Here is a 14,660-nt window from a genome sequence, read left to right as displayed (position 1 = left end):
CTCTGACCACAACCTGTAGTTGCACCAGCAGCAGGTCAGCCCAGATTATTTTGTTCTCTCCAACCAAGCACAGAGCACCAAACAGTGCTCATTGCCACTGGGTGGCCACAGTGCTGGGCACCTCAAATCCAGCAGCTGCTGCGAGGTGGACAGGCAGGCACAAGCTACATGGCAGATGGTGGGATGCACACTCTTGCCAATGAGTGGGATGCACACTCTTGCCAACAATCCTACAAAATGCACTCAAATTTGCCACCAAACTGTCTTACATAGATATTCATGCCACAACAGTTGGTGCAGAGCACTGCACAAATATAGCAGTACCCTCATCCAACTTGGCAGGTTGATTCCAAGGCTCCCATCACACCATATCAACGTTTTCCAAGTGCAGTGCTTGTCCTGCCCATCCCTCAACACACTTCAACTCTTGTTCACCAGATACCACCTCAGTTGGCTTCTTCGGCCACAGACACTTTCAGACAACAAATATTTCTTAGGCTCTGGATTCTTACTTACAAGCATCTGAAATTTCAAACATATTCAGGGATGGAGACTCAACTACTTCATTGGACAACCAGGGTGAGGAATTTCTTCCTAATATCCAATCTAAACCTACCTTGGTACAACCTTGGTGTAACTGGAGCCCTCTTCCTTTTGTCCTATCACTTATTATCTGGGAGAAAAGACTGACCCACACCTTGCAACAACTTCCTTTCCGGTATTTGTAGAAAGCAAAAAGGTTCCCCTGATGGTCTCCTTCTCCAGACTGAGGAACCTTACTTCTCTCAGCTATTCCTCGTTAGACTTGTGTCCACACCTTTCACCAGCTCCACTGTCCTTCTCTGGACACACTCCAGCAGCTCAATGTCCTTCTTTTAGTGAGAAAGACAAAATTCAACACAGGATTCAAGGTGTGGCCTCACCAGTGTCAAGTGCAGGGGCACAATCACTGTCCTGGCCCTGCTGGCCACACCATTGCTGACACAGGCCAGGCTTGGCCTTACTTGGTGATTTTCTTTTGATTTTTTGATTTTTGATTTTTTTTCTTTTTGATTTTTTGATTTTTGAAACCAAGGGCTCACTGCAAAGCATTTATTAACTTTTGAAGAGATGCAAGAAGGGAGGTTCTGCCTACAATTGGCGTTCTCAGCAGCTGTTGATCAGCGTCCCCAGATCCTTTTCTGATGGGCAGCTTTCCAGTCCTTTCCCCAGCGTGGGGATGTTGTGACCCAAGGATCCAGCAGGATCCAGCACTCAGTCTTGCTGACTCTCACACAAGTGGCCTCAGCACATTGATCCAGCCTGTCCAGATTCCTCTGCAGAGCTTTCTCACCCTCCAGTATATCAACACTTCCAAATTTGGTGTCATCTGCAAACTTACTAAGGGTGCACTTGATCCCTTTGTCCAGATCACTAATAATGATATTAAAGATATCCATGAAGTCCTTCCCCTTGTTATACAGAATTCTAGATCTTCCCTCCCTCAGCAGAAAACAGAGAACTCAACGCAGAAAGTGATGGTTTGCACAAGAAATACCAGAAAGAGGTTTTTTTTTTAGTTCATCCATTAAAACAATACCATTTCAGGTAAGAAATGAGTCAGGTGACAGAAGGATATGAGTGCAGATCACACAGCTGGAGTTCCCACACGTTGCTTCCAGCATCCCTCCTCAGTGAGTCCTGCCTACCCAGCCCTCATGAAGTTATGTGAAAGAGACAGGACTGACGACATTCCTTGCAAGGTATTTACTCCACTGAAGGAGAATCACTCTTACAAAGCTCAACATAAGAGAACCTCTTGTTGTTTTCAATTAAATATATACATTTAGTGTAAGAAAGAAAAAACCAGCCAAAGTAGTGTTACTGTGAAGATATTCACTCACAAGCACCTTAAAAAGGCCGCTGTAAAGACAACTGTGAAAGATGATTGTTCATTAAGGTTTATCAACATTTTACACAAGTCTAATTTTTAGGGAAAGAACAGTACTACTGCTTTTCTCTTAAAACAGCTACATTATCTGTGCATGCTCAAGTGCTAGAAAAAAAATTCCTTCATATACTAACTCTTAACCTTTTGTTTGGTGTCATCCCAGACATGAAGACTAATCACTGGGTTTGTCAAAACCAGAAAACCCAAGAGTTCAAATGACGGAGAAAGGACCAGCAGGAGCAGAATTGCTACAAGCTGAGAAGTTGGTGTCAGCTATCCCACACCAGCTTTGCCTGATGAGAGCTTGAGCACTTATGGCTGAAATCCTCAGTGTAACCAACAGAGAAGAGCTGGGCCTCAGTAGGGTAACCCACAGAGCAGTGTGTGAGAAGGTGGACAAAATGGTAAGAACTTAATTGCAGTGCATATCTACCTATCTATCTATCTATCTATCTATCTATCTGCACTTCAAGACTGGATTGCAGTGGAGCTGAAATCAAACACTCAACCATTCTGACTCAGACACTTCTGTCTCCGTGCGAACACTTGAGTTTAAGTGTTTAAGAAACTCTTGGGCCTAAAGTATGGGCACATTTTGACTCCTCGTGCACCCAGACACTCAAATTCTCATTCAGCTTTAAGGAGCAAATGCAGGCTGTGTGAGTTTTGCCTGGGGTGGTGGAAACACAGGAATGAAGGAGTCAAAACACTAGACAGTTTTGGGAAACTGGAAGCAAGAAGAGCTGCAGAAAGAGACTAAAAACATGTGGCAATTAGGAAGAGGAGAAAAGGAAAACTGGAAGAAGATAAAATCCTGTTAGTTCAACATTCTGAATCTGTGAAGTTTTAAAGAACCTATCAATTTAAAAACAGATGCCTGAAGCTGTGGACATTTGCTGACTCTCTAGTTTTGCATGTGCCTTTGTGAGCTCTATTGTTTTGTCCTGAAACCTGACAAAAATATCCCAAACAAGAGAAATTCTGATACTATTCTGCAGCTTTGTCTTGCAATACATGGATCGTGAACAGTACATCACAAAAGCCATTTACATAGATCAAGCAGGACCCTGGAGCATAAAAAAGTATTTCTAGACAGTTCTCTGTAGAAAATGAGTATTTTCTATTATTTGGGGGAGTTAATTACCAAGTTTTGAAGGGATGAGTCAATGCTCCAAATGGGAATAGTCATTTCTCAATCTTCTACTAACACAACATCTATTTCTAAGAGCCCTCCAAAACCATGCCTTTTGTAGTCCAGATGCGACAAACCAAATCAGTTTAATTACTTTTACCATATTATTTTTCCTAACCTACCATGACTCCTCTCACTTAGGCACTTAGGAACATGGTTACAACTGCTGCTCATTAAATCCTCCAAAACTCTTCAAGTATTGAATTAATAATGCTGAATAAGGACCACTGTTCAGCCACTTCAAAATTTTCCACCCTTCACACAGCCCAACATCTGTCTTCCCATGTCTTTATTCATGTACCCTGACATCTGGAATACCATTCACTCAGGCAAATAAATCTCTTGAACTTTTACTTTATAACCTGATGACATTCACATATTCATTATTAAAAAAACTCTGTGTAGGTACCAGCCCAAGACATGCCATGTAACAGACAATAGAACCAGGGTCTGTTTTGTGCCATGCAGAATTTCCCAAGTGGGATGTTCCTCAGCAGTTATCCTCTGCCCATCAACTAGCTGGTATCAACAGTATTTGATGCCAGACCAGATGTTTCAAAGACAGACACCACAAAACCACCATGTAAATAGTTATGGGTTATTCTGCCAGCAGGGAAACTGTTCTGGAACTCCAGGAAACAGAGCTGGGCTTATATTCATTCCTTGGGCGAGGAATCTTATTTACTGCAACTGCAGACGCTCCATGTACTCCCTCTGCCCATCTGCAGTTCCTTTCATTTATGTATTATTTAAGTTTCATTTATCCAGCAGTTTAGCAGGCTCTTGGCAACCATGAGGTAACACTGTCTACTACCATGACAGAAAATATCCCAGTGCTCAAGCTGTAAACAGTTCTCTTCCTCTGGCAACTCCCCTCTCTTTCTGGTATTACAGATAAGTGCCATGCCCCTTCTTATTTATGTCCTCTTCAGATTTCCCTATCTATCCATTTTTTCTGCACATGGAATTGTCACCATGACTCTCGAGTTATTATGTCACTTCTCTGCAGCTCCTTCCTGCAGTGGCACACAGCATTTTGAAATGTTGCTAACACTTTTATTCCAAATAAGAGACAATGAGGAAATAAACATAGGGGACTGTTCTGGGGTAAAGGTTTAGCAACCTAGTCAGATTTTTTTCTGTGTAAGCTTACATCACCCTGTGAAGGACAAAGTTAGAAAGCATACGAAACAAAACCTGATGTATAGGTTTGTGTAGTAATTCCAAACAGGGAGGATGGGGACATGGAGAAATAGACTGCTTACCCCATTCACAAAATACAATGGGTTTTTAGTGAGATTTGTGCAGTTTAATAGGTGGAACATGCCCAGTTCTGCTATATAAATATTTATGCCCCAAGTTTCTACTGTCATTATTTTGGAGAAGTATTCCCCACACAGAAACAGAGTGAGGTCATAAGGATTTAGCCTGAAAAAAAATGGAAGAAAAGGAAGAAAATAAATAAGCCAACAAGCATGCCTCTGCCCATGTCTGATATGCTACATTTTCTAATCAAAGTGAACAAATCTGCAGTTGTGCAGGGTTGAGGACATCTGGTGATTCCTGGTTTGGTTTCTGCTACAGGATGTTATGCAATATATGTAATGTGTAGTATTTATGTCAGCTGTTTTCAGCTCCCATGTAAACACCAGAATTGTTCTGAAGCATACAGGACAGTCCTAAGTGCACCCACACTCACAAGATGCTAGGAGAAGAAATCATACACCGAAAACCACAAATGATGGCTAATTAGATTTTGCATTTCTACTAAAAATAAGAAATTTCAGACAGAAAAGAATCTTTTAACAGCAAAACACTATCTGATAATGAACATCCTGAGGCAGTCCCAGAGGAAGAGGGGAGCTTTCAGACATGGGGAAAGGGAAAAATGACAATTCTTACATTTTATGTGATATTTTTATTAGTATAATTTTTTAATGAAAAAATAGAGCACTCATCAAGCACTTTACAACTTTCAAGTGCCTTATAAAGATTTTTCGAAAATGTAATCCCTCATAAAAGTCTCTTTTCACAGTAGTACTGTGTAACAAATATCAACTCCATTCTGCAGGTAGGAAAGCCAAACCAGTGAGCATCAGCCTTCCCAAAACTGCTGAGAGTGAACAGCAAGACTATGACTTACACGTTAGGAAACACCTTACTTTCTGTAATGAAAGTGCTAGAACTTAGCTTGAACCCTTTAAAGCTTTGAAATATTTTCAATCATTTTGATGCAAAAATCTAATTCAATTATTTACTTAATGCAGTCCCTAATTCTCTCTCTTTGGTGAACATAGGCAATTTGACTTTTATGTTTCAGTATTGTCAAAATATGCAAATAAAATATCTTTCCAGGAAGAGATTAGTTTCATATCAGTTGAGCAAGTCTGGCAAAACAATTTCTACAAGCAGAACAGGAACATACTGTGCTGCCTGGGACACGTCTTGAAGTTCAGGTTTTTATTTCTTGTTCTCAGTCTGACTTAGGCAAAGGACAGGGACATGGTTTCTTCACGTGGAAACCAGGAACAAAACAATTTCTTCAGTTCAAATATACAGTGACAACCTCCACTCTAGAAGACAAGACAGAACTTCATTACACTTTGGCAGCCCTTGAACTCACTATTTACAAACTCCACTTAATTTACAATTATCCGCTTGTGATAATTCAGGTGGGAGTCTTTTTCTCACATGAAAACAGGCAAACACATTTTCATTTCACTGCACTGATGAGCTTTGGTTCTGTTTGCCATCCTGGCCCTTCTTCTCACTCCCCCTGCAAGACCAGTTCCTAGTTTGGCAACCCTGCTTCTTTCCTTCCCCTACTGTTGTCTCACATGCCACTCTAGGTATACAGCTGCCCCAGTCTGATGCTATTTACACACAAATCCCAGCAAAAAAGCCTTTGGGACTAAAATCATAAAATTCAATTTGCTGTAATTTAAGAAGGCAAACCCATTGTATCAGTCTCTGGTCTGTTCTGTAACCACATGCACAGAAAAACGAGAAAGAGAGGGAATGCAAATTCCTTATTTTCTCTTTTTGGGGCTCCTGCAGAGAATTTGCCCCAGAATGGGCCCTCCTAAGCACTATGTGACATATGAATGAATTAATGCTTGGGGACAAGGATTAGTTACATACATTGCCAAGGGTGCTGCTGATGCAGTATGACAAATTTTGACTCCTGTAAAAATAGAAAAAGTAAAACATTTGGAAATGTAAAAGGCCTCTTCCCGTACACCTGAATGTGGGAGCCAGACCAAATCCCAACAGTTCATGAAAAATAGAATTTTATTAACCTTCCTGAAATTTGTTTCCTGTATGACACAGTGTGTATATGTAAGTTTTTAAGTATATGTTAAGTGCATACACATATACACTTAACAGATAACAGGTATCTATTGTAGATATATTTGTAGTGAATGATGACATGGAATTTTCTTCTTCACAACGCCATAGCAAATACATGAGACTATTGAATTTCCAGTGCTGTGGGAAAAAACTGAGGTTCTGCTTTTTATAGCAGCCTTCACTCACTAGAGTATTTGGGAAAGGTGATGCAACAGATCCATACTTCCATCAGCAGCCAAGTGTATGGAGGGTGCCAGCAGATCTGCACATTTACTCTCCTTAACTGGGGTGCTGCAGGCTTGGGCTTTAGCCTGGCCTTCCACAAATAAAGCAACTTTCCTTCACTGTGGTCTACAACTGCAAGGCAGACACCAAACCAGTCACACTTCCCTACCCATCCACCTTCAATGCTGGTTCTGTCTGTCATTCCCAGCATTGTTCCACCATCTTCATCAACAGAAATACTCATGGTTTCTCACACTGAAACTTAGACCTTCCTTTTGTTTCTTGAAAAAAACCAAAAACACCAATCCAACAATGAAACCTGTCAAAGAAATAATAAAGAAAACTCCAAACAAAAAGTAACTAAAAGGCTCCAAGGGATGAACTTGGTCTTACAGTTTTGCACAACTGATTATTTGGTGTTTGCACTGTGCTAGAAATCAGACTCAAGCAGAGGATGGGCACTGCTGTGCTGAGCTGTGTATAGAAACAGAGCATTGAAAAAACTCACCTCCCACTTAAGTGAGTTGGAAAAGGAATTAAACTTCCCAAAAGAAGATAAACTAATTTTTATCACAATACAAATCAGATTAAACATATATAACACTTAAGACAAGTATCAGCTGCAAAATAAAATGCATGAGAGGGACAAGGAGAAAGCTCACTAATGTGACTGAATTACTACTATTTCATATCCTATGTGTAACTCCTCATCCTACACAGGTTTCATCAGATCTTTTTACTTTCCCATGAAATAAGAAGTTTATGTAGAATTCACCCATGTTTCTAACTGCTTATTTGCAAAAAAGGGAAGAGTGAAACCACTAATTTTCAGCACCTACCTATTGTTTGCTTTTATGTATGCAAAAAAAAAAAAAAAAAAGAAAGCAGGAAAGAAGAAAACCTGAACAAAACATTTTTTAAAAAAGCTTTTATGATGTTTACTTGCAGTTTTCAGCCTGCTGCACTCTCAAAGACTGTGTTTCTGATCCAAGGTTGCCCTGACAAGGACAGGATGGGCACAAGCAACTTCAGACACATTTCCCAAAAACATGTGTTATCACCATCAGCAAATTATTGTTCCCTCTGCTGGGGACTGAGTGGGCTGCAAAAGCTGGAAACCCTGTACTGTGTATTTATTCCTCCAGGTCTGGGTGCAACATCTGGGAAAATGTTTTGGAAGCAGTGGGAGTAAAGACATCTTTCTTGCCTTCATGGCACTTCAGGGCTACACATGGTAGACCACAATCACGCCAGAGACCTCAGATGAACTGCAGTTCTTAGGAGGTAGAGCATTAAGTACTAAAAGGTTGGCTTAGAGAAAAATCTTATTCTGCATAATGAAATTATCATTATTCCCTCGTGCCACACACAGACAAAACACATATGCACCCCATATTTACAAAGTCAAGGGGCAACGTTGAAAATATTTTTCATAACCTTGAGACTGCAAGTAATCACAGAGGCAATTAGACCTGCTTTCCCATCAAAGTGCCTTGGAATAACCACACGGGCACTCTTCCATATCGGCACAGCATCAGACCTACAATGCAGAGGAATGACTCCCTGTGTGTAAGGTGAATTCAGAGCTTGCAAAACGTGCCAGAAACAAAAACATTTAATTTTCCACAGAGCAGCTATTGGAAGAGAACTGGATGTACAAACTCATTCTGGTATGGACACCTGCCTGTAACTAGCTGGGATCAGACTAGGATCTCGCTACATCCAGAGGTTCCCACTTCTGCATCACCTTTCTAGGCTGTGGTGGCTCTGGTGAGTCTGCCCTCACACCCCTGGTACACCAGGAGACACCTTGCACCAGGAGACAGCTGCCCTTAAATATACCTCTGTCCTGAAATGTGAAGCCTGCCACATCACTGAGAGTGGGCTGAGGTTTCTTTTATTAAAGAATCAGTTTATGTTCTAAAGAGAAACTGCAGAAGAAAGGATAGAAAGGATAGAAAGGATAGAAAGGATAGAAAGGAAAACTTCTGTGAAATATACTAGTTTTCACATTGGAAAGCTCTACTGTTTATTGAAACTGGCAGTAAATTTTAAACACTAAAAGAAAGTATTTCTTACAAAATAAAAGCATCACCCAACACAAATAGACCCTCCTATTTTACTTAAAGCAAATTAATTTTTAAATTGGCTTTGTTTATTTAAATTCCCAGTTTCTGAAACAGCACATGAACCTGCTTTTGGAGGTTTTTTCACTTGACAGATTTTCATGGTACTGGAAGAGCTCGGGGACAAGAAGAACATAGGACATGAGAAGGAAAAGCTGGGGTTTTGAAGAGTGAGTCTGGCAGGTAGGTGACAAAGAGGTGTTAGAGACCAAAAATCTACACAGTTCAAGTAAAATCCAGACAGATTATTTAAAAAAATGTTGCTTCCTCCCAATATTTGTATAAAGAAGGGATTACAAATCTGTAAATATCCCTCTGGAACTTATAGTCAGCAAAAGGTATTAAACAGACCTTAAAAAAGCAACAGGTAATGAATGGAGTTTTAAAACCTACAGAACAAAAATAGCTTTTTTGGTGCCTCTGACTTTTTAAGTCCACTCTGAAAGCGCTCAAAGGAAAATGTGAACAAAGACTAATGACAGGGGCCCTTTCATATTAAAATAATATATGGAGCAACAGTGAGTGAGAGGAATGCAATGTTTGAAAAAGCACAGACTAAATAAAACACCCATGTACTCACTAGTTCTCTCTCTTCTAGGGTGGTGTCTCAACACAGCTACAAAGGAACATCTTGGGGAGGGAATGCTGTCATTTTCTCAGGTACAAATCTGTACTTCTGAGATGTTTACTGTCTCCACGTAAAACTGCTGAAGACCCCTTGACACTGACAAATAGGCTTCATTACGTCTGTGCCAAAGGTATTTGCTCTCATCTCTCAGGAATGATATAGGCGTTGATCAAGGACAAAGCACCAAACCCTAAAACAATTCACTTGGCCTGGGGGCTTTAGTCAGCCTGGCTCTGCAAGAGCCTGACAGAGCAGCCCCTACTGCAGCAGCAGCACTGAGAAAGGTAACTGAGACCCAGCGCTGGCTAGGGCAGGACAAAGCAGTTGCAGTTGCAAAGCCCAGTGTCTGAGTCCCACAAAACTGCTCTGGTTACTGACCTTGGCCTCCTCCACTTCTCCATGCCTGTGGATATATGGTGCCTACACCCATGGATTAAATCCATTCCCACCTCATGCTGCCTGGAAAGTCCCAGGCTTTTGCAGCTGCTGACCCCACAAAGCCGCACTGTCACCTTCTTCCAGAAATTTTTAACTAACGACTGAAATAAGGTTGTACAGAAATACAGAATGCTGATTACTACTACAGTAAATGAAAATCCTGTGGAGGTGAGAGACAGGGAACAAATCTCTTGGGTTTCAGACGCTAAAATTATGTCCCACATTACCTCAAAGCAGGCATCTTCTTTCTTTGTTGACTTCTTCAGGACGATTCATACAATGTTTTAAACTCCTTAGGCTTCTCCAAGTGCTAATGGGGTAGCCATGATGAACTAGCACTGGATTTAACCATGAGCAACTTCAGATGTTTAAACGTTCTTATAGTGAAAAGAACCAATATTACTCAGTCTGTAGGACTCAGATGTCCTATTGGAAGTATCAATAGCAACTTCAGTGTTGCTTGAAAGGACTGAAATAGCCACTACAGATCATAAAATAGCATTCTGACTTGTTTTCTTCTCCAACTGCAAAGTAAAAGCAGCAAAGTGAAGAAGGTGGGTCCCACCAGGGCTGCACAGGTGCACACCCTTTGGAAACAGCATTTACACTCTCCCCATTCCTGGGGCCAGCACCAGCACCTGTGCCAAGTGCAACACAGATGAACACAAACCAGGAATACAATTCATGGCTGCTGGTTTTCCCATTTTTAAAGATTATTCCTTTGTGGAGTCACACATTAGTAATTTTCTTTAAGTTCACTGAAGCCAAAACTAGCTCAATGCAAGTCCAGTGAGCCAATTTCTCACAGTTTCTCCCTGCAGAAAGAGTTGATAAACCTGAGCTGCGAGATTGCCTGTGAGCCCTGAAGGCTCTCCATCACACCTGATACCTCCTGATACCTTTATTTGATGATCTGGCAAAACAAAAACAAGGAGCTGATACTAGAAAGAGAAATGTAATACCAGAGCTTGTGCTTTATGCAATGCTCTATCTATCAGAGGTTTCACTTGCAGCTTTCCCAGTCAGAGACAATACATAATTCAAGCCCGCCCCCCAGTGGACTCCATGCCCACACCAGCACACCAAGTTTTGAGGACACTGGTGGCAAGTATTGAGGAGCTAGATGACAGCATACTTAAAAAACCTAGGAGTTACTCCCAGAGAATTAAATTCAACTGTTACCATCTATAATATTCTGTTTCTGGTCTCCATTAGGATGAAAGGAAACACACCTTCCAACCAACAAATCTGTTCATCCTATCATAACACCACATTGTTTTTCCTCCTGAGTCCAAACTACTGTGAATGTTTCAGTGGCTATGCACACAAAATAATGTAGTTTGGAAAAGATCTTTAAGATCAGGGAGCAAATGAAAAAAAAAAGTTCTCAAGCACATACTGCTTAGGTAAACAACTGTCAGCAAGATCAGCCTGCCTAAAAAAAATAAGGTACAGATTATGCAATGCTGAGTTTCTGTGATCTTTTCTCAGAAAGTTTCCTACTGAAACTTGCTCACTCTTGCGTGCATAGCTGTCATACTTCATTTATACTTATCCAAAACTGCACTAATTACTCTGGGTCATACGTGAATAATTAACTTGTTTTGCCTGAAGCAAAAGTAAAGGCCAAGATAAAAAAATGCAAGATGAGATTAGTACATGGCCAAGTACAAGATGAGTACGCTCATGGCCAAGGCTACATGTAAGCCTGAATATACCAACTTCTCATAAAGACCTCTGAAGTGTCCTGTAAAGCACATTTCATTTTAACAGCATGACACAGGTTTTCTCACTGGATCCGCTGGTTAAATTCAGCACTGACCATTTGTTCTGGACTACACTTCTTTCATCATGCCTGCTGCAATGTCACTATAAAGCAGTTATCAGCTGTTTAATGAAGGTTTTTTATTTGATGTTATTTTCCTTTTTCCCTGAAGTAAGAACCAGCTACCAGCATGACTACAGAACAGTTCAGGCAGTTGTATGTTGGTGTGGGAATTCGTTTCAGTCAGCTCAGTCTGGCAGGTATCCGGGCTTCCTCTGTGCTCAGCAGTGAAGGAGAATCACCTTTGCAAGCCAATCCCTGGGTATACCTGAAGAGGGAATAACATGCCCCAGAGGTGCCAATCCCTCTTCTCTGACTACCCACAGATCCCAGACAGATAGCAAAGCCTCGACACCAGCTGCCAGGGAACCACTGCTGGGGATACGGATCCTATGATTACAGCAGGCAGACAAACTCCTTTTGTGCTGGTGGAGAGCTACATATGCTTAAACTGGGATTTACCTACATCCTCTCAAGCCTTCAGTGTCTACTTCTGAGCACCCTACGTGCACAGCCTGAGATTCAGTGGTGTTGGTTACCTAACACTGATCGGGGTGCATTACCTGCAAGCCCCAGTCTGCCCCAAGAGATCCCTGACAAATTACAGACATCCAACAAATGTAATTCTCAGTGTTTTAAAATGTCACAGCAGAAAAGAGCCTCCTCTGTTTCTGGGCGGCCTTGGGTGTGACATTTCTGAGGGTGTCCACATCTAGTTTGGTAATTCACATGATGACTGCTTATATTCTTGGGCTGGTCGCCAGTCTGGCAGGATAGAGAAGAGTGAGTTCCCTGGGTGTAAGCAGATAAATGGTACTTTTGTTTCAAACCAAACCAAACCCTCTAAGGCTCTTCTCTGCTGGGCTCTCTGTCTTTGAATCTGTTACAGCTGTGTATTGCTCAAAAAGGGTGATACAGGCAAGAAAAGAAACAACACATAAATCCAGCAGGGAGAAGGAAAATGACAGAGTAGGGTTAGACTGGGATAAAAGAGGCAAAACAAAAATGACAGAAAATGGTGACAGGGTAAGGGTAAATAAAAGATATTAGAAGAGTAGGGATAAAAGGCCACATTTAAGATGGGAAAGAAGAGGGAAGACGAAAAAATAATTAAGACAGGACATGACAAATAACGATAGAGCAGAAGGCTTGTCTTAATGGGAAGATATGAAGAAACCAAGAAAATTGGCCTGGAAGGAAATGTAATGCAATTTCCAGATCACCAGAACATTTCTGTTGTTTAAGGAAGGGACTCATACCTTACAGAAATTGTTTCAGTAGGGAATATTAGGATGGAGCCTTGTTCCATCCTCCTCTCAACAAAAGTCCTACCAGCCAAAAGACATACTGGAAAAAGTTGTGGAGATGCAGCCTCAATTGAAATGGAGAAGCCTTCACTTAATTTTCTAAAACAATATGTCATACTCTTTAGAGTACATCAGATCACAGAAAGCACCAGCAGATCTTCAGAAAAGAACAACATTGTCCTATACACTGGATAAACACCATCTCTCCTCCAAGGAGTTACAGGAATGCTGAAGTCCATTAAGAGCACAGAGATCAATAAATTTAATTTAAGCAAATCAGCATCAGAGTAAGGAATAGCACTGAGGCTCAGAGTGTTCTTTTCACTGCCTTTCCAGCCATCCAATCAATCCCCTTTTACACTTGCTCTCGAAAACTTGAAATTGCTGCTCCTGAGTTTATCCACAATAAAATTACAACTATTACACATCACTGCTTCCGCTACCCTTACATGCCTGTCATACAGATTAGTAACAGCCCATAAAGTTAATAAGGACAGCAGGTATTGAGTGAGTGTTAAGTATGGTCACCCCTGAATGGGGCCCAGCTCCTCTAAGCATCTCTCTTGCACCTCTGCTGTAGGGGTCTAGTGGGACTGATTCTCATACAGTGATGACTTCCCCCTCCAGTATGGGACAGGCACCTCTGAAAGCCTCCAGAAAGACAGACTGAGGACTTGAGTTTACCCTTGAATTGAACTGAAGGATTTCAGGAGCTCCCAGCATCCAAAGGCTACATCTGTAAAAGCAAGTAGTTTCAAAAGAAAAAGGTCTGTAGAGTGAAAAAAGTGTTGCTGAACATTCATGACCACACTATATGCTCTTGAGGGTTTTCTCTGGTTGGTCCCAAGCAATGACCACACTTTGTTTGTTGAAGCACAGCAAGTACATCCCCAGAGGCCACTTTTGTGTTGATTTTCATCCAAGAAGAGTCTGGTTGGTGCTGCCACCAGTCTTGTGCTGCCAAGAGGGGATGACAGGGGGGTTCCACTCAAAAGAACACTCCTGATCTGCACCAGAATGTCAATGCACTCACAGACATCTGTTATTCAGGTGAAGGCCTTTGGCTCCTAGTGTAGGATGACAAGCTCATTATGACCCAAGCTGGACAGAAAGGCACGTGCTTGTCTTAACCACAGTGCACAGTGCCAGCAAATCTCACCTGTGTGCGTTCTCCGGTGAGCCTTCAGGTGCGAGCTTTTTGTGTACACTTTGTTGCATCCCTCAAAGTCACACCGATGGATGCGCCGCTTCCTGGAGTCTGGAGACTCAGACCTCCTCTGACGCCTTGTGCTCTCAATACTGAATGGTGAAATTGAACTGAAAAACAGAACAGAAGCAAAAAGTGAAGTAAGAGCATGGTGTACAGCCTGGGCCCCAAAAAATCAGCTGCAACAGAACTGTTGCAGTGACTGTGTAGAAGTGACTGTGCTAGAAGGGACGTAAAAAATGAATTATCTATTTTCCTTTACACATTTTGACACAATTAGTGCTTGAACTGGAGCATATTCTGCAATATGAAATAACTGAAGTTTTGATTTAGAAGTGCTTATTGCCCAAAAAACCCCACCATGATGCTTGATATACTGCTCCAATAATGAAGCAGCCTGACTTTATCTGAGCTCTATTTCTATTTGACAT

At 41.5% G+C, this 14,660-nt stretch overlaps 1 protein-coding gene across 5 annotated transcripts in view; it reads right to left on the bottom strand.

Annotated features, from left to right (window-relative positions):
* KLF12 (KLF transcription factor 12) overlaps positions 1-14,660 on the bottom strand; it is a 241,373-nt gene that overhangs the window by 10,781 nt on the left and 215,932 nt on the right. For all 5 annotated transcript variants that reach the window (XM_064713382.1, XM_064713389.1, XM_064713400.1 and 2 more), the window contains one exon: positions 14,182-14,339. In XM_064713382.1, the coding sequence (XP_064569452.1) occupies positions 14,182-14,339 (158 nt within the window). The remainder of the gene's footprint in view (positions 1-14,181; positions 14,340-14,660) is intronic.

This window comes from Zonotrichia leucophrys, chromosome 1 (genome assembly GCF_028769735.1).
Source record: "Zonotrichia leucophrys gambelii isolate GWCS_2022_RI chromosome 1, RI_Zleu_2.0, whole genome shotgun sequence".
Classification (NCBI taxonomy): Eukaryota; Metazoa; Chordata; class Aves; order Passeriformes; family Passerellidae; genus Zonotrichia; species Zonotrichia leucophrys.
Note: the sequence above shows the minus strand (reverse complement) of the source record. Positions and strands in the feature narration are given on the sequence as shown.